The sequence below is a fragment of the Falco punctatus genome (assembly GCF_963210335.1).
Source record: "Falco punctatus genome assembly, chromosome: 4".
Classification (NCBI taxonomy): Eukaryota; Metazoa; Chordata; class Aves; order Falconiformes; family Falconidae; genus Falco; species Falco punctatus.
In genome coordinates, this window is record NC_137583.1 from 77746990 (window position 1) to 77772898 (window position 25909).

Below are 25909 nucleotides of genomic sequence, written 5' to 3' on the forward strand. Positions count from 1 at the left end.
GCAACCTTTGATGTGCAAGTGGAATGGGCTGTATTTCCAAGCCTAAGAAGAGACTCTGAGGCATATTTAATTGCGTATGGGGAAACCTGACATCTTGAAGTCGAACAGGCCATTTCATTAAAAGTCTTGCCAAGAGGAGCAGGCTCCTTTCTCCAGTAGGTCAAAGAAAGGAGAATTTCCTCAGAGTATTAGTAGCGCAGGCAAGTGCTCTCTGTGCAAGGTGGTTCACATCCATGTATCCTGCTACATCTCAAGAACTTGTGCTAGCACATGAGTGGTAAGCTCTTCTGGAGTGGGAGGTCTCTCTCCTTTTAAAACTGTGTCACTTGACAGCAAAACTGGGCCAAGCAAAATAAAAATTGATCTAAGATTATGCAGCCTTGAAGAAGGGAGCCATACACTGCTGCCCTGCTATGAGAACTACTTCTACATTTAATGCAGTGTTCAGTGTGTTTGTTCCTATGTGTTCCTCTCCTAGATAGATGATTTAATTGTTTCGCTACGAAATGTGCTCCTTACCATTTCCCTCTGACCACTGCCTTCTCCCAGGGTGGAGAAGATTAGGTTGCACATAAGCCTCAGGCTGTTATCTGCACCACAGTGGATGTTAGAAGTAAATCTTTTTTACTGTTTACCTTTATCTCTCTTGGTGTGGCGTGCCCTTTGGCACTCAGAATAGCAATTTTTAGAAACATGTTCCTAGTAATGAGTACAGAGTGTTAACTCCATGGTTAATGCCAAGCAGAGTGAGGAGTGCGCTCGCCTCCTTGCTCACTCCTGAGCTGCTGACATCTGAGAAAGGTGGTTACACACCTTTGGTGTTCAATTTGTGCTAAAACTGTAAATAGCCAGTTTGAAAGTTGGAAAGCTGTTTGGGGGGCTAAGGCATGACTATAATATATGCAGGATGAAAGTAACTTGAGATTAATTTCTTTCTGTAACAGCTCTGGCAACATTCTTTGAAGGAAATTTAATCATCATCTTTGTTGTATATAAGATCTGTTTTGTTAAAAATAGGGCAAAGTTATAATAGGATTTGATTACCCTGACTAGGGCATTGTAAAGAAGGGGCCAGGCGCTAAACCATTGGTGCTCAAATCGGGGAAAGCTAATTAGCTTCCCTGACATGAAGGGAACGAATTTTTAGAAAGCCGTTCATTGATATCCGACGAACAGCTTGAAAGGGATGCCAAACCCTCAGGGCTTCTGTCGTGAGCCTTAAAACACATTTGCATATTTTTTGCCCAGAAACAGGAGCTCGTTCACTGTTGCCAAACTGCAGAACTAAAAGGATGCAAAACCTCTATCTAGTCTGGAGGGCTCTGAGGGGGAACTTCACAATGAGAATTCAAATGTGTGCAACAGATTAGGAAAATGACTTCAAATGGGATTTCAGCCATATCTGAGAGAGACTCACAAATCCTGAGCAGATTGGTAGGCAAAATACTACCTGCACTGCCATTAGAAAGCTTGTTTTCTTCTCCGGGCATTTCTCATGTACAAAATAGCTCACTGACGTCAACTGATCACACAGATTAATGTTGTTTAAGGTGCTAGTGTTTAGTTTGCTTGGTATCAAATGCAAATTTTCTGCCAGTTTTGATTTCTCTTTCTCAAATTGAAAATGTTATCATCATGAACAGGACCAGAGTGATGGAGGAATAAAGAAATGATGGTCCTTCGCATACAGCCAGAGCACCCAGTTTGTCAGCAGTTTAATGTCCTTCCCAGCCATACCATTTACTGTGGGTTATGGGTTGAACTGGGAGTTCCCAGGCCCTGGAAGGACTGCAACGTACCTTGCCAGGACAGGCAGCTCTGCTGAAGTGCAGAGTCTGTGACAGTGTGAGCTGGACTGGTTTAACTCCTGCTGGTGGGCCTGAGCTGGACGTTTGACTGGGAAATGTTAGCATCCATGGTATGGTGCACACACAGATACAGCTACACTGGCTCCTCTGGCATCCCTCACGCTGCTTTTATGCCTGCCATTTTCACTGATCTGTTTCCTCTTCTGATTCTGAATATTGTTCTTTTATTTAATTAAAATGCTTGTGAAGACAACAAAGCATTTAGGGCCAAGATTGCATTTAATGTGCAGGTGATGTTTGGTTGACAATATGCTCGATATCGTAGGCTAATTATGCTTTTATCATTTTTAAGAGGAAGCCGATGATCGCAGAGGAATTAATGATGGGTGAAACTGCCATATAATTTTTAGCATATAAATTTACTCTCTGGTCATCCACCCACCCAGGCAGTGTTGTGGGTGGAGTTCTTATTATATTAATGGAGAGCTGCCATTTAGATTTCCCCTGCATCAAGCAAACAATAAACTTCCATTGCGTATACATGGCAGTGCCATTGATCTGATCGATTTTGGGTTGCAGTGGTGGAAGTTGTCAGTGATGTGTGAATAAATAGAAAAGGGACAGTTAATTCTTTCCATGAATGTCTATATTAGTCAGGACTGTCTGAAATAAAGTGCTAATAATAAAATCAGTATTGATACAGTTAGATGACAGCTCATAATGATTATGGTGTTACAAAATAAATAAATTATCTGTGACTTAATTTATGGATTTGGGCAACACCGGCAGGGTTTTAAAACTGTGGGAAAAGTTTGGTATCCTATGTTCTTGAGAGATCTGGCTCTATTTCTGTATGATGTGACTTTGCATCTCTTTACCCTTCATTTTCAAGACTCGTGTAACAGCAGCATAGGTTGAAAGTGAGATTTAAAGTGCCAGCAGTGTACATGGCTTCCTATCACTGTCCTCCAGAGAACTGTCTTTAAGACTAAGTGGTGAAGGAGGTCTTTCAGTAGCTAAGAAGAAATGCTTTTGCCAAGTTTGTGTGATTGGAGTCAAACCAGGAATATTAGACATGTCTTCTGCCTCTTGGAAAGGCGATCTGAGCACGAGACTGTTGGCAGGGCAATGTGCTGCTTTGTTAAAGAGAAGCTCAGCTTTGCGGGGTTGCCTGGTTGTGTGTACGGATTTTGGGGGGAATGGCCCAGCTTTCCCTGCAAAAGGTGGAGGAGATTCTCATGCAGGATAGCCTGTAGCTTGGTGAGAGTTCTCCCTGGAGGGGTGAATGTGTGAAGGATATTGAGACTGAGCTGGGGGTCTGCATGGGGCTATACCAGTACGACAGTGGGGACCCTGGGATGGCAGCCATTCAAGGCACCTGCCAAAGTAAAAGCTATCATATTTCCAATTTTTGGGAGTAAAATTATTACTTGTCTAAGACGGATGGGGCTGTTTGGGGCAGATTTTATTCTCATACTTAAAATTGAAATACATTCGTGGATCTGGGACTCAGTCCGGCAGAGCTGCCAAAGCTGCCGAAAATGAAAAGGACGTTAGTTTCAGTGTGTAAAACCATTAAAGCATTATTTTGAACAGCAGGCTAAAATGTGTTTGCTTCGTGAAGGTAGTTTTCTAAGGAAGGTCCTTTGAAAATATATTCCATATTCAGTGATTTTTCTGGTCTAATTTCAAGAAATAAAAACTGTGAAACAAACGTCCTGTTTTCTACAATGTCAGTATAATCCAAGGGCCAGCATTTATATAGAAATATATTTGTAGAAATATTAGAAGCACTGTTTTTGATATAATTCAGTATCTTTTTTCAGTAAATAGGGAAAACATTTAATTCTGGTTTCAACTTGGTTTCCATAAATTTTTTTCCAGCAGAGTCAAGATGTCAGACAAAAGTGATTTAAAAGCAGAACTTGAGCGCAAAAAGCAGCGTTTGGCTCAGATAAGAGAAGAAAAGAAACGGAAGGAGGAAGAAAGGAAGAAGAAAGAGGTAAATATGCAAAAATGCCTTTTAGATAGCTCATACTTGCAGAAAGGGCTTGCTGAGGTTTTGACATCTCAGTATTGTATACCCCTAGGTATCTGTCATGTGGAATGAGATTCTCAAACTCACATCAATCTGACCTTAAAATCAAAATGCTTATTTTTAGTCGAGAAAGTTGGGGTGAAGGAATTGCTTTTCAAACCAACGCACTGTCAGATGACAACAGTTTAGACAACATGATGTGTATGTGTGTGTAGAAAGAAAAATTGGTTTGCCACAATGCTTTTTCCTGGGCTCTCCTTCAATGGAAAGGGAGTGGAGAGTGGGGGAAAGACAGAAAGAGGGCTCACATTTTTTTCAAGCCATTACAATCTAAATATGTATTTTTGTACTCCGAAGACTAGTTTGATTACTAGCTAAGGTAACAGATTTACAATTATTATTCTCCAGTAAAGTAAAACATAATTGCAATTGCATTTTCATCTGCTGGCATGGGTGCATCTTTCAGTTCTGTTAAAATTTGATTGACATATTAGTTTATTTGTCCTTGACAATATGCATTAGGTTTTTCATTAAGGGGTTTGTACTTCATTTTATTCAGTCACTTAGCGGAATAGAGGTGAGAATTGACAGGGAGTGGATATTCATTTTCATGCAAAGTCAGAGAAGCATTAAGTGATTATGTTTCCTTTCCTTCAAATGTCAACACTTACTATAGTTTAAAGCACCTGTTATCCTTTACTAATAACTGGTTTCCTTTTAAACTGACACTTTAATATTGTACATGAATTTCATGGAATTACTGTGGAAATGTGATGTGATCCAAGAAATCAGCATTCCAATGTTCTCTGTTTTAATCTTGTTTCATTTGAGCCATTTTTGTGCAATTACCAGCATGCACTACCCACCCCCACACACCCCACCCCCCAAGTGAGGCTCCTGGAGTCACTAGGGGAGTCCTCTGTAAGCAGAACTTTAAATGTTGACATTTTCAGTGTTCATTACTAGCCTGTTAATGAATTAGAGGGAAGGGAGCCAAGCTAATGACTTGAGGAAGCTATTAAGTCCTTTCCTTTGTCCCCTGGCTCTGATTTTATGCCTCGTGGAGATCTTGTGGTGTTTGGAACTTTCCATTGGCCCTGATAATCAGATCCAGCTCGGGACACCCAGCTCTGCAGATTATGCTGCGGTGCCTAACTGTGGTGCCGTAAATGGGGAGCACTGGGATTCCCGATGGCCTCCGGGAGTGAGATCTAACATTCACGTAGGTGCTTAGCCACGCACACTGGTGTAAAGAGTTGTCTACAACCCTACGTACTGTGAGATACTTCAGGCTAGCTCATGAGAAGAGCTGAGCACAGGGATATGCCTGAACTTTGGCTGTAAAAGCAATGTTCTTCTGCATCCTGCCTGGGTCCAAACTGGTGAACATGGAGATACTTCCGAACTTCAAGGTTTTCTGTTGTGCCAGCACCAACATCAACACCAGGCTGAGGTGCTGTGGCAGTCTTCTTTGATGCACTGTCTGGTTTCAGCAGAAGGGGAAACCTCTCTGTGTGAAGGCTAGATAGGGTCAGCTGATTTAGTTTCAGCCTTAGGTCCAAAATATAGAGGTAGATGGCTCCAGACATTCTCTATAAGAACTGTGCTGGCATTGCTGTGTTTAAGACATGACAAAATGATAGACATGACCACTTGCATTTTGTTTTACTTGCATTACTGATTACTGCAATGGACTACAAAGTGGGACATGGGTTCAGTTCCCTCATCTGCTTGGGAGAAGGGCTGCAAGCTGGTTTTTTTCAGTGGAGTGCTCTAACCACTAGGCTGGGGTATTGATGTTTTCCTTTCACCCTACTAAACTGGGGAATGACGAGCCAAATATAAGGGATTTGGGATAATGCAGATGTTGATGCTCCTCCTCTTTCTAGGTCTCAGTAGACCAGAGGAGGAGGAGGCTGATGTGTAGAAGCTCCAAGGAGCTATAGATACCTAAGCAAAGAAGGAACAGTCTTGTGGACCATTAGTTTTGGCTGTTGGTGCCCAGTGCTGCCAAAATCCTAGACACATTAGTCCTTTCCTTTATTCCTGTTAGATGTTGAAGTTTACGAGAAAGGATTTTTATTGCCAACAAGTGCTTGGGACGAAATGTATAGGTCCTTAAGCCACATCACTGAAGTCCAATGGCGTTTCATTCATTGATCCTGGAGGAAGTAGGAAGGGACCGTTTTTATTCAGGGTAATATTACCTATTATTTTATGGATAGCTTTTGAATTAGCTAAATAAGTTGCATCTGATGAGAGGCAGAAGATATCCGTCAGTGTGCTGTAAGACCTCCTTGCAAAGTTCAGTTTTCCCATGTATCTAAGTAAATTTCAAAGTGTACCTAAGCAGTGGTGCATATAAATACTTTCCATACATGTAATTGCTAGAGCTGATTATATGTGGATGAAACTTCTCTGTTTGTTTTAAATCAGGCTGATCTACAGCAAAAAAAGGAGCCAGCTCAGGAAGATTCTGACCTAGACCGCAAAAGAAGAGAGACAGAAGCTTTGTTACAGAGCATTGGTATATCCCCAGAACCACCTCTAGGTATTTAAGAGAAGCACACTGTAAAGCATTCAGCTCTGCCACAATGAATGTGTTCTTTCTACTAAAGCATGCTTGGCTTTTTTTATTTTTGGCTGTATTAGTGAAGTGAACTCTTCTGTTTGAATGCCTGCCATACCATTCACATATACCAGCTCATGGCATTTTGAGTACCCGTCATTGCCAAAAACATCTGTTTCATTTCTCCAGGAAATTCTTGTGAACATAATGCAGGTTGGGTTTGCATAGCAGCAGTGATTTCTTTTCTGATGGACTGTTTTATCTTTTCTCACATCTCTCTGATGACCCACAAAATATTATTACAAATGCTGTACTTCATTAGCCCCAAGTTTTGTTTCAAAAATTCAGATTAAGCATTTGCTAAGGAAGGAGGAGTGAGGAGTGGGTTCTCCTATTGATTTTCTTTTAAAATCAAGCAAAACTGGAGAGGGAAAATAAAAAGACAAATCACAATTAGCAAAAAGCTTATCATCGGATCATTATTTTAGATTTTAGCTCTGGTTTCATGAGCTCAGCCTCTGTTTTGGTTTTGATGTTTCAGTTCTAGAATCTGAAGTCCTCGATTTAAAAATACATGTGGCAAAGTTTATGGTATCTGAATATTGGTTACCTTGCTTAAGTTCTGTCTCACTTATTGGGTGGCCCTAAAATTTCCTTTCCTTCCTTTCCTTCCTTTCCTTCCTTTCCTTCCTTTCCTTCCTTTCCTTCCTTTCCTTCCTTTCCTTCCTTTCCTTCCTTTCCTTCCTTTCCTTCCTTTCCTTCCTTTCCTTCCTTTCCTTCCTTTCCTTCCTTTCCTTCCTTTCCTTCCTTTCCTTCCTTTCCTTCCTTTCCTTCCTTTCCTTCCTTTCCTTCCTTTCCTTCCTTTCCTTCCTTTCCTTCCTTTCCTTCCTTTCCTTCCTTTCCTTCCTTTCCTTCCTTTCCTTCCTTTCCTTCCTTTCCTCTCACTGTTGTAGCTGAAATATTGGCCCCTCTGGAGATATCAAGCCCTGTCATTGAATTCATTGGGGCTGAATCTAAATTTTACCCCTAGATATTCTTGCTCTGTGATATTTAGGGAAAACTCCAAATTTGACAAAATGCTGAAACGCTGATTTAGGAAAGCACCCTATACACATGCTTGGGTGCATATGCAAGTAGATTGCGCCATTCTGAATTGGGATTTCAATTCATAACTTGCATCAAGCAACATTTATTAAGAAAACTTAACTATTTTTATAAGTTATGATATAGTGACTGAAGCTTTTAAATACAACTTCAGAAGAACTGTCTGAAAAGTAGCAGTTAGGTTATTTTTATTTATCATAAAATATGCTTTGTAAATTGTATTGTGGTATTATAAAATCACATACATTTTTAATGTTCTAGCATTTTAAATACTAATTTTTAATCTAAAAATGAGGATATATTTCCTTATTATATTAGCTAAACATATATATTCATGTAGCAAATTATCATATCTTAGCTATCTTGTATTTGATACTGTCAAAAGAACGTGAAAATATTTACATATAAGATGATTCATTTTGGCTAAACAATGGTATTTCGTCCTCTCTCATTCCCCATATATACACTCACAATTAATATACAAAGGAGGGTTTAATTCTGCCTTCACATACATGATACCCAGATCCCACTGTGAGTGTGGAATACATAAACAACTGTGACATACCTGTAACCTGCCAAAGGGCTGTCACGAAGATGAATTCACTTTTCATGCTGCAGTCATTTCTGTGATGGTCTGTAGAGACAATCTGCGTGAAATGTTTGACCACATGGAAAATCCAAATCTCTTGACAGGTCTGTCATTATACATTATGGAGCATAACAAAATAGTTTAAAGTTTTATTCTGTTAAATCTACAAAAGGAAATGCACATGATTTAAACCAAATGGGAAACTTCACTCTTGCATTAAAACCCCTTTTTGTGTTTTATTCAATGTGGCTGCTTTGAAGAATATTTGCATTAAATCTTCACTGGAGCCATCTCTGCATTTTAAATGTTTTTGAGAAACCATTTTAAAAGAAATCAGGATATTTTTCCTTTTTTATTTATTATTTTCCTTGCTGAAGAGCTTTAACTCGGGCTGACCTTGAGCTATGAACTTCCTTTCCTGTTTCAGGAAAAAAAACTGCCTTTGCATGAAATATGCTTCAAAAGCCCTGGCAAGCCAAAAAGAAAATCATTTCTAGAGCTTGGGCAAATGGTATCATAAACCAAGGGAAACTTCGCCTTGCATGTTGAAATCATGTCCCACCCAAAATGGAAATTTTATATGACCTAAATTACTTAAGAAAACATGGTCACTAAGCAAACTAATGTGTATTCTCACCATCTTTGGGAAATGATTTTAACTTAGCTGGATTTTCTTATTTAGCTTTTATTTTTGATGTCATTTCCACACTGCAGCCTTAGACCATACCTAGTGGACACTGGCTTTTGATTTAAATTCAGAATTTTGAAAGTATGCTTGTTCTATTGCCTACATGAATTTACCAGAAGAGTTCACTTAGTTTTTGATGAGGTGAGCCCCAGATACTTCTTCATACCTTTAAAATCTTCTGCAAGTCAACTTGAAACTATACTGAAGAAAACACATCTATTTTATTTCCACAGATGTCTCCTTTAGCTTTAGATTCCCATTGGGCTTTCAGTCCTGTCTAAGTTCATGTCAGTTTTAACACTTCCAAAAGACTTAAAATTCACTTGACTCTCTTCCTTTTCTTTTTCTGTCCTTCCTTATTTGCTTTCACCATTTCAAACTCTCCTACTCATTCATCCACTATCATTTTGGTCCATTGGTTTTGATTTGTCTGACACTGCTCTTCATCAGTGCAGTCGCTGCATGTGTTAACATGGGATACCTGTTATTTTCATTATTTAGTCCCAACCCCTATGTCTCCCTCTTCGAAATCAGTGAGCACACCCAGTGATGCAGGCAGCCAGGACTCAGGAGATCTGGGACCCATAGGAAGGTAAGACACAGAGTCAATAGTGTTGAATAAATGTTGGTTTTTTTTCCACTTTGCTCTAACTTCTACATTTTTACCTTTGCTTCTGTAAATGAGAACGTGCTGTATCTAATGTGGATTTTTGTTCCTGCATTTTCCACTATGCGTTACCATCCAGTAAGACTGGTCTCAGATGTGAGATAAATAAAGGTATGCAGCAAGCAGATCTTAAGCTATGAGCCCCTAACCTCATATTGGAAGCAAGAGCTGAATTTACACTTCTAAAATGGTCCACTGAAAGCTGTCATTCTGTGTGGAAATACACTAAAAACAGGGGGAAGTGCCCAGTGGTAGAAGCTTTTACTCATGTGAGTTATTTTTTCTCACCTGACTAGTCCCCTTTGAAGTCCTCCCAGGTGTAATGCCAGGCTGCTTCAGGTTCTTGCATGGCTGCTCATCGCAGTGCAGGGAAGAGCTTGTACCAAAACAGGCTGAAACACCCTGGGACCCACTGGCAATTCCGCATTGGAAACTGGATATCGGAGAGTTTCATGCAGAATGGGAGGGCAGCAGCTCTTTTCCTGTTGGAAAGGGGTGGTGGGGCGTGTGTAAGGGGTGGGCACAAGAACAATCTTCTTATCTTTTTTTGTACGGCTGAAATAGGAAATGAAGGGGCAAACACAATTCCTACTCTGGAGTAGGAAAGAAAGGAGGAGGATGCTGGTAAAGGAGCATATTTTCAAGAGGTGAAGCAACTATACTGTATATTTTGAGAAATGTAAAACACGGGTCTTAATGGCTCTTTTTGTATCACACTAATACAACATAAAGCTGAGCTGCCAACTCACCCAAATCTGTGAGCCAAGACTCTGCTAATGGCTTGAAAACACAGTGACTGCTCTTTGCAGTTAGCAGTGCTCAGGAGCAGACACTATATCTCTACAGACATAAACAGTAATGTGACAGAGCTTTGGGTCACCAGATTTCATACCACACCATCCTTCTGCTTAGAAAAATCACACTTCTGTAAGCTGAAAGCGTGTTGTGTCCCTCTTCAGCCGGGTGCAGACACTGTCTGTTGTGATAGGTTGCACAGCTGCTGCTGAAATCTCCTCATCCCTTCTCCCAGGTCTGCCCTCCTGACAAAATGGAGATTGTCAAGCAGAAAAGCCTTAGTCTGTAAGATAGCAGTTCAAAACACAGAAAATAGTGTAATGGTACATTCATAAATAAATGCAGTAAACTTCAGCAAATCGAAGTATTGTATAAAAAAAAATAAAATGAATTATAGACTGCTGTTCAGGATAAAGTTTTTTTCTGCAGTCCTACGTGAAGCTATGACAATGCTGGCTGGAGACTTCTGAATTCCTGGCTTTCTTCTAAACCTTAATGGTGGAACTTTTTTACTGTTAAGGTAGTGAAAAGCCCTTGGAAGAATTTATTTGCTGTGACCTATGCTAGCACTTCGGCTCCTTGTCAGCAACAAGCAATGAAAGCACACGATCACATGTCCTTACAGAGGAGAATGGAGTTTGTTGTCTTCAAAGCTCACGACGTACTGCAGTGTGGGGTTTCGTTTTGGATCTATTTGCTGGCTTTTTGTGGCCATGCCACGAATTCAGTGGGAATCCCAAGACCTTGTTTGTAGTCCACCAGTTTGCTTGCCATCCTCTCTGGTATTGAAAGGGCTGTGTTGCGTGCCCGGAAGGTCACTTGCAGATGTTTGCCTGGAATGACTGGTTTGCTGTAATGGAAGTTCAATAGTGTCTGATCCAGGCCCTGGGAAATCTCTGTAACCTGTGGATAGTATTGGGTGGCAATTTGTTAAATTAGTTTATCTCAGGGTGTAGTGTGTGTTTGTGTGAACCAGCGCACTCAAGCTTGAATGTGTGATGATAGAGCAGTCGAACTTGGAGAGATGTTGGTAGACCTGTCATCACGGTGACTAAACAAGATGAAACCACCTCAGCTGTCTGCAGTCTAAGAGATGCCTAGACATATTTCTGACTTATTTTGACTTGCATATATGAATGCCTGTTTATCTGTATAAGCAAGGTTATTCTAGTTCATTTTAATGTATCCTTCCATTTTGCTTTCTATGATAGAACACTTTTGCTGAATCCCCTGTCATGCCATTGTGCTTGTAAGATCTTCCCCTTTTCCTCATTCTGCTACAAATTTGCTGTACAACACTAGACTGTACACAGGTGTAAGAAGAGAGCAGATTAGTTCCCAAGTTGCTAATGCCCCAGTCTCAGAGATCACAGCTTGTCTGTTGTTGCTGCTAACACTGCTGCAGAAATAATGACCTCGCCCAAGCTGGCAGAAATCCTGCCAGTTGCCAAAAAATCAATTATTGAAGTGTTCTCCAGAGGAAGGTCAGGATATTTTTAAAAAAGCAAAAAGCTGTGAAGTCATAGGTTTTGGTTCACCATAGGAGAGAGGCCCTGCTGAAAGCTTTGGAGAAAGCAAGAGATCTTTGTACATTTCCATTTGAAGCAGCAGTTTCTGGTGCAGAACTAGATTGGATCCATACTTCTGTGAGGTGCTGGCACTTCTTGTTGTTGTCAGACTTTATCTATTGGTCCCAATATCACCAAGTGTATCTGAGGTATGTTTTGATTGGGAAGCACTTGTGAGTTGTTCCAGAAAAGTGAATGTAGTTTAGCCAGAAATCCAGGTTTCTGACAACCAGTTTTCAGGAAGGACAATTGATACATTGCAGTGTTTGAACAATGTTAGGAAGTTGTTATCCTGGAATCACAGACCTCATTCAATCTTTGCAAGATGAAAACTAACTGGTAACTTGCTCACCCAGTGTGATAGTTATATGGGGAGCAAAAGGGCTCCAGCAGGCAATGTGTAAGAGCAGCGAAGTGTTTGGCATTGAAGCCGGACAAATATAAAATCAGAAAAACTGTAAAAATTTAACGCTGAGACAAATTAATCACTGAAGCGATTTACCTAAAGGCTCTACTGGATCTTCTATCACTGGAAATTGCTTATTCAGGATAATGTGCCTGCCCAACAGGCAGATAATAGGTCAAACAATAATTCTTTCAGAAAGTCATACAGCTTTATTGTTGCACAGGAAGAAAAGCTGCATGGTCACAATGGTCCCTTCTGCCATACGATTGATCTATAGACTAGTAGTGCTGCTGTCCCGCAGGACCATTGTCCATTATCTTCAGCACAATAGCTAGAGCTATGCTGTCTTTTTCCAGATGCCATTAAGCTCATTAGGAGAAGGAGCAGACTGTGTAATAACACCAAATTATGGAACCATTTCTGCCCTGTGCAGTGCAGATTTCTATGGGGTTTTTGCTGCTTGATCTTTAGTACCGCACTGCTATTTGTCATAGCCTTTTCACTTGGGATAACACTAAGTTTCAGGAGCATTCCAGCTTCCCCCTGAGCCATGACAGCAACTATAAGAATGCACAGCTGTTAGATGAGTAATAGAAATTGCTGTCAGTTTTCTTTGAATGCTTTCAGTTGGATAGGTGGACAGGAGAACCAAGGTGGTTTTTTTGGTGGTCTTGGAGGTCAATTATGGGTAGGCCAGAGGCGTGTTGTACTTTGATCCTGGAAGATTTTACCATAACTGTGGGCTTAATAGGTTCGTTTATGCTGCTGTTAGTTTGGCTGGTCTGAACAATTCATTAGAGCCCTGTTGTTGCATGGTGAGAAACTTGTGTATCTCCACATTGCTTTGCATGTCCTGCTTCACTTTTCTGATGGCTGTGTTGCTTGTGCTACACAGGCAGGACAGGAAAATTACATCACAGCCTGAGCAGGTACCTGTCTCTCGATAGCTAGGTTATTAGGTCACAGGGCTTTCTGTTACGATTGTTCAGACAGGACTCATTTTCCACAAGACAGTGTTGCAGGATCCCATGAAGATTCTCCTTGGAACGGAGTATGCTTGGCTCTTTCAGGATAAGCATTTTCTTTTGTTTAGTATTTTGTAAGCATTTTGTTGATACCCAGTGTCCTATTTCTGACGGTCAGCTTATACAGACACGCACAACTGAAATGTAGATTTCAGCTAACTAGGTTTGAGTAAATGTTGTGAAGAAAGGGGCTAAGGTAAAGGTATTTGCCAAGACCTCCTGCGCTGTAGCATGGTGTGAAACACAAATTTGAGTCTTTGGGGCTATTAATATGAAGCTTCTTCATAATAACTATATGCATTTCAGCCTTCCCTAGCAGATACCCTGAACTTTTGCTACCTTAGTTTGCCAGAGAGGATGCTAGCTATTATGGTACAACTGTCATGAAACAGTGCCCACGGAGAAGCATATTTTACTACTCAACATGCCTTAGACTTTCATAAATCTCACCTTCTCAGCACTCACAGCCATGCACTGCACGATTGTGTCATCTGTGGGAGTACAAAAAGACAAACCCTGCAGAGTGCTTCAGAACCAGGCAGTGTAACACCGGGTCATGTGGGCTGAGGAAAAAAGTGCTGGAAAAGAGAGCTTTTCCATTAGAGCACTGGAAAAGCCCCAGTACCCTGTCATAGGCAGAGCCAGTGCACTAGGGTCAGCCTGTGCTTTGCATGCCAGCTCAACATAAGATAGCAGTAATCTGTCTGTGCTGGAAGGATGCGCTCCTTCCAGCTGAGTAGCTGAGTAGCTTTCATGTGCTAATACTAGCCTGCATTGGTATGTATTCTTTTATTACCCACAGGCTGCCCGTGTGTTCACCCTGGTAAATTGCACGCTTGGAGGAGTTCCATTTGTGGACCAAGGTGTGATTTTTGTGTGTGGCCCATTTTTTCCCTGTATCCTTCACTGCCCATATATATTCCCGGCTAGCTTCATTGCCCTACAGTGGTAGGTCACACAGTAGCATCCCATTTATTGTTGAGCTGGGTTGTGTGTGTGTGCGTGTGCGTGTGGTGAAGTCCCATGCATGCAGCACTTCCCTCTGTGCATTTTGGAACAAGAGAATCCCATTAGGCTGCATATAAGGTTTCCCACCTTCCATCTGCTCAGTAAAGTGCATCAGGCTCAGCTGTTTTGGACTTGTAAAGATTAATGGTTGCCTTTCCTTCTGCAACAGCTTCATCTGTGCTCTTTTACTTTCTAACTTGCATATTTTGCTGCCCATACATTTAGATACCTGATTATTTTGTGGGCTTCCTTAAAGACAAAGGTGGTAGGAAGCATTCTTCACCTTCTGGTAGCTTCTTTCAGAAGATGGTTATTTCAATGTGGTGTTTTATCTGCTGTAAAATAATGCAGGGTGGATTATTTTGTACTATTTCTCTCACAGTCCATTGGTTTGGATGTGTTTGTCTGGCTGCAGATCCTCATTCTGCAATTGTTGTCCTTAGTTGGATTAGAGCACTACTAATACTTAGTTTAGATGGTTCTTCTCTGAATTATGTTGTCATTCCATTCATGTCACAGTGTTTGTATTTGATGCACTGAAATTGGTTAGCTTCCTGCAGTGTATGAAGTTTACTTGCAGTAAAGCAGGGTTAGTCCTTATTTAGATGAACCTGTAAATATTTAATGAAATTTCCAGGGAGAATGAGTTTGAGCATAGCATCAGGTAGCAAAGAAAAGAAAAAATAAAGGGAAATTGGATTTCTCAAAGAGGCTTTGTAGCAGTAATATCCCATTTTTGTAGCAGTAATATGCCACAGAAGTTAGACCACTCTGGAATCCTGATTGCCTCATCATCGCTGTGGCTTTTTTAATTTGTAGATAAAATACAGTACATGAGCAATCCTAGAAATAGAACAGCTGCCTGTAATGCTGAAGGACTTTTCTCTGAGGACAATGTCACCTTTGGCTTTGGCTGTTGATGTAATTTTTTGCCCACTATGTCAGTTCATCTTGCGGTTACTGGGACCTCTGAATGTGTTCCCTGTTGTATCCCAGAGAACATAGTAGCAGCTGTCACATTAAGTTGGGTGTCCTTACTGATAGAGTCAAGAGCATGTCTTCTTCTCTCTTATTCTATTTTGAAGTTTGCTGACAATATTAGTCTGCATTCATGTATGTTTTCATCAGACATGATTCTGAGTTGCTTCCATCTACCATGGCCACTTTGAGCCATTTAGGTATAAAAAGAAATACACTAGGATATGTTTTCTTTTGTTCTGTTGATGTCCACCCTCAGTTTGTATTGGCCCAGTGCAGGGAGAAAGAGACATAAGTCCAGTCTTTTTTCTCTGCAGCATAATATTTACTCATTTTTGTATAGTTATAAGGTGTTCTCGTTTATAATGCAATATCTAAACACACACACATGACACATGTTAATCCTGCATTGCTTCATGTCTGACTCAAACACAAACATTTCTTGCTTCTCAGATATACAATCAGAAGGAAAGAGGTAGCTCTGGAGCACCTGAGCACCGAGTGAGTCAGAGCATGTCATTATTGTCTTTACCGTTTTACAGTTTTTTATTTAATAGTGTATCTAAATGTCACCAAAGTCTTCAGGTTCAGTGCTTTTTAGGCTTTTTTCCTGAAAAATCAGACTTGGCAACTCAGCTTTTATTTTCACTGTTTTTTAAACAGCTCCTTACCTAGTCCAGTAACATAACACATTGACAAGCTGAAGAAAGGGTATCAGAATGCCGTTCTCCCTTTTAAATGTCTGCTTTGCTGTTTAATTAGATGGATAAAGAAAGCAAAAGAGACCAGGATCCACCTTCTTCTATTTCATTTATACGGGAAGGTTGAATTGTTGTAGTAGATGTGAAACATCTCTCATAGACATTAACAAAGCCATGTTTCTGTAAGATCTGCTAAACCCACTGATAACACAACCATACCGCCTAGGGCTTAGCTGCTTTATCATTAAGTAAATGCATTTGACAGGTTCTGTGCAATGACTCTGGTTTGTCATTGCCACTCAGCTTTGCATTACCAGCATTTCATTGTGTTGCCGCATTCACAAATGATAGGGATCTTTCTTGAACTGCAACCAGCACAAGTGGGCCTGTGTTGCATTGCCTCGGGAGTAGCAGCCATAACTGTTATTAGTAGCAGATTTATTTTTTTATGGTGGTTTTTTTTTTTTAAGATCAGTTTATATGTACAAAATGGCTTTTAAATGGCTGTTTTAGTGGCATATGTATTTCATAAATGGGCTGAGCCAAAGGGAAGCGCAGAACAATGTAAAGACTTTGAGGGAGCTACGGGAAAGATTGAGGGAAAATAACTACTTTATGGCGACCTTCGCTTGAATGGTGTTTTATTTAGAAAAAGATAGGTTGTAAATCCGGGGACTGTTGTGTAGTACAGACATGAGTCTTTCACAGTGGAGAGTCAAGAGAAACAATTTAATTAAATTGTGTGAGATCACATCCTATGTTAAACTGTGTAACATAGCTAAACTGGTACAGTTTTTGCATGTAGAGGTTTTCTCCTTCACTAGCCGATTAAAAAGCCCCTTAGAAAATCCCCCTTCATAGTTTTGTGTTTAATCTGGAAAAGTAAAAAAAGACTCTGAGTAGCTCTTTCAATAACCCATTTTTTAGGAATTTTCTTGGTGGCTAGAGGCAAATGGGATAACCCATAGGATGCTGGCATTGCCACTCTGTTTTGGTGGCTTTGTGCTTGGTATGGGATGCTTGCCATTACATGGTAAGGCAGAAATACTCACCCTAGCTGTTAAATTTTTCCCATATAATTTACCATGACACCATCATCAGGATCTCTTGGCACATGTTTCTTACCTTACAGTTTCCAATAGTGTTAAAGGCCAAATTGTGCCTTAAGCCTTCATGACCTGAATGGTGCTGGCATCTGTGAAGGATTGGCAGTGTCAGCCTCCTCCCCTTACCTGGGGGGACCCTGGCTTCCTCAGATATCTTTGCCCTAGGAACTCTGCTGCTTTTTAAAGTGATGCTGCAAATCTCTGACACTTTTCGCTCCCAGCCCATCTATAGGACAGTGACAGGGCTGGCCAGTCCTTCTTCCACGAGTGTGGGCTGCTCAGTATGAGAGGCTGTGCTGAGCTGCTTGCACACATCATGGCTTGCCCTGCATAGGTTAGTATATGAGGCTGGAGGAAGGCAAGTTTCTTGCAGTCTCTTCCCCCCTTTTGTCCCTGCAAAAGGAGAACCACAGTACTTCTTTATATTAAATGTGTATTTAGCTCTACATATCTGAAGCCTCTCCCTGACGGGTTTTTTTTTAGCCTATAAACATAAGCAGACACCTTAGGGACTGATATTTGGCAGTTGCTTTCAAGTGTCTGTATATCTGACCTAGAAAGTAGGGAGTGTTTTTCAGTGCGTGCCAGTTACAAAGTCAGAATGGTCCATATTAATTAGAATCATCTGCAATCCTTTTAGCATGTGAGCCTGTGGCATCATTAAGGATTTTCATGCTTTCATTCCTAAAGGATGGATGGAGTTCAGTCCTCCAGATCTTTGATTATTTTTCTCATTAGCAAGCATCTCCATGCTATAAATTGAAGGAGAAGGAAAGATTGCCGTTCCCAGGGTGCTTCATAAAATGCCTTGGAAACCTGAGCCCCAGCTGCATCAAGGAGAAAATAATATTAATGTATAAAGCCCTGCTTAACCATTTAGGTTATCAGCCCAGCTGTAGTTACTACTCTGTAGTTATTTCCAGGCGTATCATGCATATATTTAGTCAGACAATCAGATGATTTTAGGGACTAAAACACTAATCCTCTTAAAACAAAACAACTTACTTGCTACAGCCAGTTCAGCTTAAACAGTTCTCTAGCACAGAATTTCATCTTGATTTAATTAAATTGTGTGAGATCACCTCCTATGTTAAACTGTGTAACATAGCTAAATGGGTATAGTTTTTGCATGTAGAGGTTTTCTCCTTCACTAGCCTATTAAAAAGCCCTTAGAAAATCCTCCTTCACAGTTTTATGTTTAATCTGAAAAAGTAAAAAAAGCTCAGAGTAGCTGTTTCAGTAACTCGGGTTTTTTTAGGAATTATCTTCAAATTTGTAAAATGGGAATTGCTGCAACTGGACAGATATGGGTAAATACCCAGATCTTTTTTTTTTTTCTTTTTTGAAGGAGTTTTGAAATAATATAAGCATCCCATATTTATTTTTTTCATAAGCTGAACATTTTGGTTATCCATCTAAATCTAGTTTTGAATCAGATATTTTGGTCGTACATATTTACTTTAATAATTCAAAATCAGAATATAATTTCTGAGCTGGTCTATTGAAAGTCAGTTAATTGGGTCATGAAAACTTGTCACATTTTGACTGTTGATGTGAAAAATTTTTGATAACTCTTCATACAGTGAGCTCTTTTTTTAACCTAGTTATAACAAAAATTTCATCCCCTTCTAGAATGATTTTGCTGTTTCTAGCACAAAATAAATTGTATAAAGGAAGGGAAACACCAGCTCTTTTTTCAGCTAGTAATTACTGGATTTTAGCACTGAAGCAAAAATGAAAATTTGCTGAAATCTTTCACCTTCTTCTTCAGCTGAGTAATGCCATTCCTAAAAAATTGTAGGTTCCAGCGTTTGTGTTACCTCTTTGACTCCTTTGAAAGACTATGGATTGTCTTCCCCAGGTTTGACTAATAAACATGATTTTGTCTTATATGCGATTGTATCCAAAGTCCCTTGAAGTTTATGGGGAAACTTCCCTTTATATGCATATCCATGAACTGTGGATCCGTGTCCTAATGTGAGCACTGCAGTTCCTTTAAAGCATCTGCTGGAGCTGATAACATATAAAACTTCTCCTGCCAAGTTCTTGCTTTACGTTTGTGATCATTTCAATTCTATTTTGTCACATGGACTTACTCTTGGTATAAAAATCAAGATTAAAATATTGTTTTAAAAAGAATTTTCAGAGTTTGCGAAAAGAACAAAGCAACTTGTGCCTTCCCCATCTTGAACCTGTTTTTTATTGCTGCACTTCCAAAATGACCATTCGTGCTTTCCAGCGCTTACGGTAAATCTGTGTCAGTTCGTAGGCTCAGCAGAAGCTTCTAACTATTTGAACTTCTGGCCTCGCAAATCCAGCCTGCTGCTCACAGTGACCCTTCTGGTAAACCAGCATAAATTTACAGACTAAGATTTGAATAGCTAAAGCATATAAATTGGAGAATGACAAGATTCATTACATTAGAGAATGACAAGGTTCATTACATTGCCAGGAGCTGATATTCTGTAATGTAGACCTGAATTGAAGGAAAGACTTTAAATATATCAAATAAGTTTAGCAGTTAATTTAATTTAATGGCTGATTTAGTTAGTGGAGTTCTGTGAAGTGGGAATCAACAAGGTGTTGGTCCAGTGATATGTCCCTACAATTAAAGGCATGCCAGAATTGTTCACACTGATTTAAAAGTCAAGTGGATTTTGAAAATCATTGAATACATTCAGCAGCATGGCCTTGATTTAAAAGGAATTTTGAAATACACCTGTTTTAAATATTATTGGTCCTTGATTTTTTATGAATATACCTTAAAAAAAAGAGTAGTTTAAATTCCTGCCCTTCTGAGAAGGGCTGCTGTGGTTGCCAGGCAGCTGAAAGTGCTTTGCTCTCAGGGAGGTCATAGTTGCTCTTTTTGTTGGTGAAGACTGGAAGTCAGAGGTGTCAGCCTGCTTGGAAGTGTAAATGCAAACCCAAGTGTCTGGCTGTGCTGCAAGAGTGGGGCCAAACTCTTTTTTTCCCTGAGTGTATTAGGGCATTTTATTTTATGATTAGCAGCCCAGCTCCAAACACAGGAACGCACGGTGGAGTCAGAGCATGCTGCTCTACAAGCATAAGTGAGCGTCTTGTTGAGAGGTACAAATTCTCCCTAACCGCTGATAGCCATCGAGCTTATAATGTGCTTCAGAAAACAAGTAGCACAAGGAAGGTATTTTCTTTTTGCCAATCCTTTCAAAGTGGAACAGATCCACAAAACAGAGCACAGATGGCAGCAGAATAGTGGCTTAAATGCAAAGCATCAATTGAGGCAAGTAGTACTTTTCCATCTCTGAGTAGTAGCTTTAAATCTTCTTTTCTTGATGTATTTTGGAGGCACACTTTAAATGTATGACAAATATCAGAAAGTGAAAATTATAGTGGAGAAAACTAAGATTATAAAAATATAGAATGAAAGGAACAAAACCAAACAGCTTATCTAGACATATATATTTTGAAACAACTGCAGCAGTTTCTCACCAACAGTTTCTTAGTTCAGATTTTCTATTCAACTGCAAAGTAGGAGCTTTGGAGAAACTGACACAACAAAGTAGGCAGAACTCTAAAATTATGTAGCTAAATAATTATGCAGCTTTAAATTCATTCTGGCAATATTCAGACAAAAAAAGCCTAGATACATGTTGGATTATATATTGAAATTGCAAATAATATTGTATTGTAATTTGGTGACAATATTTGTATAGTATGGAAAAAATGCATTCAAACACATCTTAAGCTTTGTATTCTATTGGTGATTTCAAAACGGGTCTCCTATCTCACAGTTGTTGCATCCAATATTTTTAAGACTATGTAAGTTGGGTGGAACATTTTTTTCAGTATATCATCCACGTGCAGGTGCACAGTTCTTAATGTAAGAAATTCTGAATCTTCTGGAAACTGTAATCCAAGCCTGTATTTTAAGCATGGGGCTCCTCGTTGCATCCAAGTAAAAAATCAAGAATACTATTATTCTTTGCAATCTTGAACTTTTTGGTTAGCTCTTTTTTTCTATTTTGCTGCTTTTGCTAGTTGCATTGCAAGGTAGAAGAAAAGAAAGCAAGAAGCAGTCTGAAGTTTGCAGGCTCTCAAGTAGCTTTCCTGTCAATGCAGATAGCCCCTTGGCTTTCCATCGGGTGCTAGCAGGGGGGTGTAAGGGAGAGCACAGAATCACACAACCAAGAGTGGCTGAGGTGGAAAAGCATCTCTGGAGATCATCTAGTTGATTCCCTCTGCTCAGAGCAGGGTCATCTAGAGTGGGTTACTCAGACTGTGTCCAGCTGGGTTTTAGGTCTCTGAAAGGATGGAGACTCCACAAACTCCCAGGTTAACCTTTTCCAGTGTTTGACTAGCTGCACAGTGAAGAACTTTTTTCTTATGTTTAAGTGGAGTTTCCTTTTCTCAGTTTGTGTCCATTGCCTCTTGTCCTGTCACTGGGCACCACCAAGAAGAGTCTGGCTCTTTACTCACCCTCCCAAGTCAGCCACCCAAGTTAGTTGGGCTGTCCTTCCCACATTCTTTGTGGACAACCACCTCTAAAACCATCCTCACAGATGGGGTCTAAGTTGGGTGCTCAGAACTGCTGCATGAAGCAATCTCTGGTCTTTCTGTTTGTATGCAGAGAGCCCATGGTTTCACTGCTGGAGCACTTCATTTAGGTGCCTGAAGGCAGTATAGATACCCACTGCAGTGTCAAGACCCCCTGCTACCAGCCATGGGGAAAATGAGACTAGTCACATTCACATAATTTTAGAAGCATTGCTTTTGTAAGGAAAGGTGCTTTGAGACTTCATATGCTGTGCGTGACTCCATATGGTGTGGGTGAGTCCCTCCTTCATTTCTGATCTGTTTCAGTTCAGTAACAATCTATGCTCTGCTTAATGGGATTGGCCTTTGATCTCTGAAAACCTCAGCACAGCTTAATCTGTGGAGTCATGGCACACTCCTTCACTGTTTTTTAGGGTTAGGAGGGCATAGCTATTTCCCACACAAAGGGTCATTTTAGGACATTGCTGTTGCTGCAAGGGAAGTTGCTGGTATTGGGACCTGTCAGGTCTAATAGTGTTTCATTAGGGACACACATGGATACCTCAGTTCAGCAGATACCTCGGGACTCAGTACACTGTCAGTGCGGTTTTCTCCCAGTCTGGAAATCACAACAGCTCTTGGTGACAGGAAATGCCAGAATATGGTGTTTGCTTTTCTCCAGTTCTGCTTGGAGGTGTGATTTGCAATGCTGCAAAGAGATTTCTAGCCCGCAAGAGGCCCCTTGGGAAAGCAGGGTTTGCTGTTATTTCTGTGAGTAGCCTTTTTCAAAGCATGGATTTTCAGGCCTGGTTGCTCTTGACCTGGGACGGAGAGTGGGGAGAGGAAGTCATGCAGAATACGATCTGCAGCATCAGCAATAGATAAGGGCGGATTTGATTTTTAGCTTCAAGGAAGCAGTCACGGCTAAGCTGCCAGCATGTTGCACACTGGTTGAATCAAAAGCGTTGGATTTGGGTACTTACTAAAGCCAAGTTGTACTGCAATCTGACCATGATTCCAGATATTAAATAGAATTTCATGATGGTGATTTAACAAGTATATGTATTGGCATCGATGTCTTATGTGTTTCATATTCAAGGAGGCCAGACCCGAAGTTGCTTAAACCAGCTGAGAAGTTCTTATGGATTCCAAGCAGTTTTACATGACAGACTCCATGCCTCATTAATGCATTCCGAGGTTAGGAACTTTCCAGAAGAGTTCAAATATTTTATTTTATTTTTAGTTTATTTGTTTTCATTCTTTCCACATTTTTAATCTACATAATTGACATTATGCAATCACAATAAAATCTTCTGGAAGTAAGGTTCCACAGGGCATCCTAACAGATGGCAGAGTGCCTGGTTTTCTATGGTAATAGTAATACAGAAAAGGGAATGCTTCTGTTCAAATTGCTTTCACCTCCCACCTTAAATTTTGCAATGGTCTCAGTCCTCTTAAAACTGTGCTCTGAATATCTCCCTAATACTTTGACATGAATTCAACACAGAAAAATGTAACAAGTTGCTTTACCATCCAGTCCTTTAATAAATGTATGACATTTGGGTTACTTCCTCCTGTTGGTTTCTCTCTGCAGGTTATTCCTCTACTGACTGAGGAAAAAGAAGATGCATTGTATCAAAATTATCTGGTACTTTTTCAGTACCATGAGCTGAAACAGCACCAACATTAATACTGTCCCACATTCAAGAAAAAAATTATGGAGATAATAATACAGAGCAAATAGAGAATACTAAAATATGCCTATCTAAAGGAAGAGAGTGAAAGCAGGTCAGTTTCTAGAGGGGTAATAACACCTGTACCTTTTCTACTTAGTGCAAGATCTAAAAGCCCTCATTCCCTTCGTGCTACTTTAGAACAATCTGTTATTTGTTAATTGTTACAGATTTTATCCTACAATTAGTCAAGGGCAGCTGCTGTGCACTGAACACGTAAGAGGAAGATTGATAGCAGGACTATTGTTTGTTACTGTGTGGGAGACTGATACAGCAACCAGCCTTGAAACAATGTTGGGAAGTCTTGATTAAAGTAGCGTCTGTGCTGTCTGGGTGGTGGGAACGGGCAGATCTGGCTTAGTCCCGACCGTGCTGCTCACGCTCAGTGAGTTTCCACTGTCCCTTCCCATGCCACGTGCATGCTTCACCCATGGGAGGAGGCTCAGCTCAGATGGTTGTAGCAGGTTTGTGGAAGGATGGGAAAGAAGTGCAAGGGAGCACTGCTTTTCACTGCTTGGTCTAATGCTTGTCTCTTTTCCCCATAGAAGTATTAAGCTAAATGTTTTGTATCTCTTCTACATAGCTTTGTGCAAAAATCTATTGAATCCAGGTACAGGGACTTTCACCAACTTGTGTTCTCTGAAAGGGTCCACAGTGGGAGCACCTCTGCCTGACTGCTGACCTACTGGTCAAGCAGTTCTCCTAGACCATGCACTTGTCTTCAGTAACGTTACTCCCTCTGCCCCTGTCTTTGGGTGACTGGAAGTCCCAAAGCTAATTTCAGTTTTCTTTTATCAAGAAGAAAGAGGAACAGCACCTAATCATTTTCTTCATGAAGAAATCTCTGGAGAAGGAACTCGTGCGCTAGATTTGAAGAAGACTGGCACCGCTTTTTCACTGAAATCCAAGGGCATTTCACAATCCCCACAGAGAACTGTCCACAGAACAGCAAGCATAACGGTGATGTTCATCCAAATGATCAAGGAATGTCATACGCTATGTCTGCTCATCACAAACAGATTAGCTTTAATTTCCCGGTCTGGATGACAGCACAGGCTATTCAATATTGTCTTCGGGTTGCTAATCCTCAAAGAATCTGTTTCTTTTTCAATGTTATTGCCATGGAAACTGGCTAAATTGCAGGTCCAGATTACATCTTTACTGTTCACTCACTTCCATTTCGATCTGCAGACATTCTTCAGGTGCCAGGAAGAGGCAAAGGACAAATCAATGTAATTCCTTGAAACATGTAGTTACTCCCTGTGCTCTCCAGTCTCCACTATGTGAGCGTAGCCACTTGCATTCTGTGTCTCCTAGGGCAAGAGACTTGAAACCTGAAGATCTGCTATCTGCAGCCTCATTTTCTGCAATAACATTGCTCAGCCAAGCTTGAGAGGATAACATAGCAGATTGCTTCCTTATCTATTTTTCAAGCCTTTGCAAGTGGTAACACAATGATGCAGAAAGAACAATTACCGTTTGGAGCACAAATCTAGGAAATGTTTTGCAGATGCACTGAAACTGTTGAAAACAGGTATAATCAGGAGTCAAGGAGAATTGCTATTAAAAGTATGTATCAATGTCAAGAATGGTGAACTCTATGTCAGAATCCAGAGAATGAGAGAATCCCAGAATCAGGGAAGAACCTGTCTCCACTACATGTATGGTCTGCATGTAACAAATGATGGCCAAACCATAGGTGTTGCTATTCTCATATCTTGGGGTGATATCCTCATATCAGGGGAGTGCTGCCCTGAGTATGAGACCTCTAAATTTATTTTGTTTAGGCATTCAGCTGTGTAGCAGGTAAATGTGCCCTCTCTTGTAACCTCGTCTGGATTCTTAGAGGTGGAATGTAGGGGCTGTACCTCTTCAGAGACCTGTTGCAAGCTCTTGTTTTAATCAGATGACAATGGAGTTCTTTCTGATGGAATAGTCTTTATTCCTTGGGAAATTTTGTAGGTGTGAAAGTGGATGGGGCAGGGGAACTGATACGAGTTATGTATGTTTTCTTTTAAGTGTTTGGAAAACCTGGATATGCATGTGTAAGTAGCCTCTAGGGGCAGTTATAAGATTAGAAACTGGCATTTACATTGCAATTCCTAATACATGCTACTGACCTTGGTGACATTACAAGAGTAATTTTCACTCAGATAGCATTTTTAATGGAGTATCTCTAATGCATTAGTCACTGTTGCCTTTGCCTTGCATCAAGCATTCAGATCTTTCCACTGTACTTGAGCTACAGTCAAGTTACAAGGAAAAAAATCTGTTCTTTATTACTGTATTGTTTTGTCTCCAACCCTTTTGTAATACAGTTCCATTCTGGAGAAGTCTTTCTGTATCGCCCTTACATTGCATGGGAAAGCACCTTTGCATTACAATTCTTCATTCTTCTTGTATGTGCAGGGTGTTGAGATTGATTCTCTTTCACTCTGACAAGACTAAGTGCAACACATGCCCTTGTCTGTCTCTCCAGAGAGTGAGTTAACATTGGTAATATAATGGGTGAGTTTACTAAGTACAGGAGGTAGCATAATTATATGGCTTTAAGAGATCTATTTCTAACCTAATTCAATAACTTGTTAGTTTATGTGAGTGATTCATTGGCAGA

The 25909-nt window shown here is 40.3% G+C and overlaps 1 protein-coding gene across 11 annotated transcripts in view; it reads left to right on the top strand.

The window, feature by feature from the left end:
* Window positions 1–25909, top strand: part of DYNC1I1 (dynein cytoplasmic 1 intermediate chain 1) — a 194715-nt gene that overhangs the window by 13398 nt on the left and 155408 nt on the right. For 5 of the 11 annotated variants that reach the window (XM_080384604.1, XM_080384606.1, XM_080384600.1 and 2 more), the window contains 3 exons: window positions 3693–3810; window positions 6283–6397; window positions 9247–9388. In XM_080384604.1, the coding sequence (XP_080240730.1) occupies window positions 3703–3810; window positions 6283–6397; window positions 9247–9388 (365 nt within the window). In that variant the 5' untranslated portion in view covers window positions 3693–3702. The remainder of the gene's footprint in view (window positions 1–3692; window positions 3811–6282; window positions 6398–9246; window positions 9389–25909) is intronic. The other 6 variants (XM_080384607.1, XM_080384608.1, XM_080384603.1 and 3 more) reach the window with 3 other exon arrangements.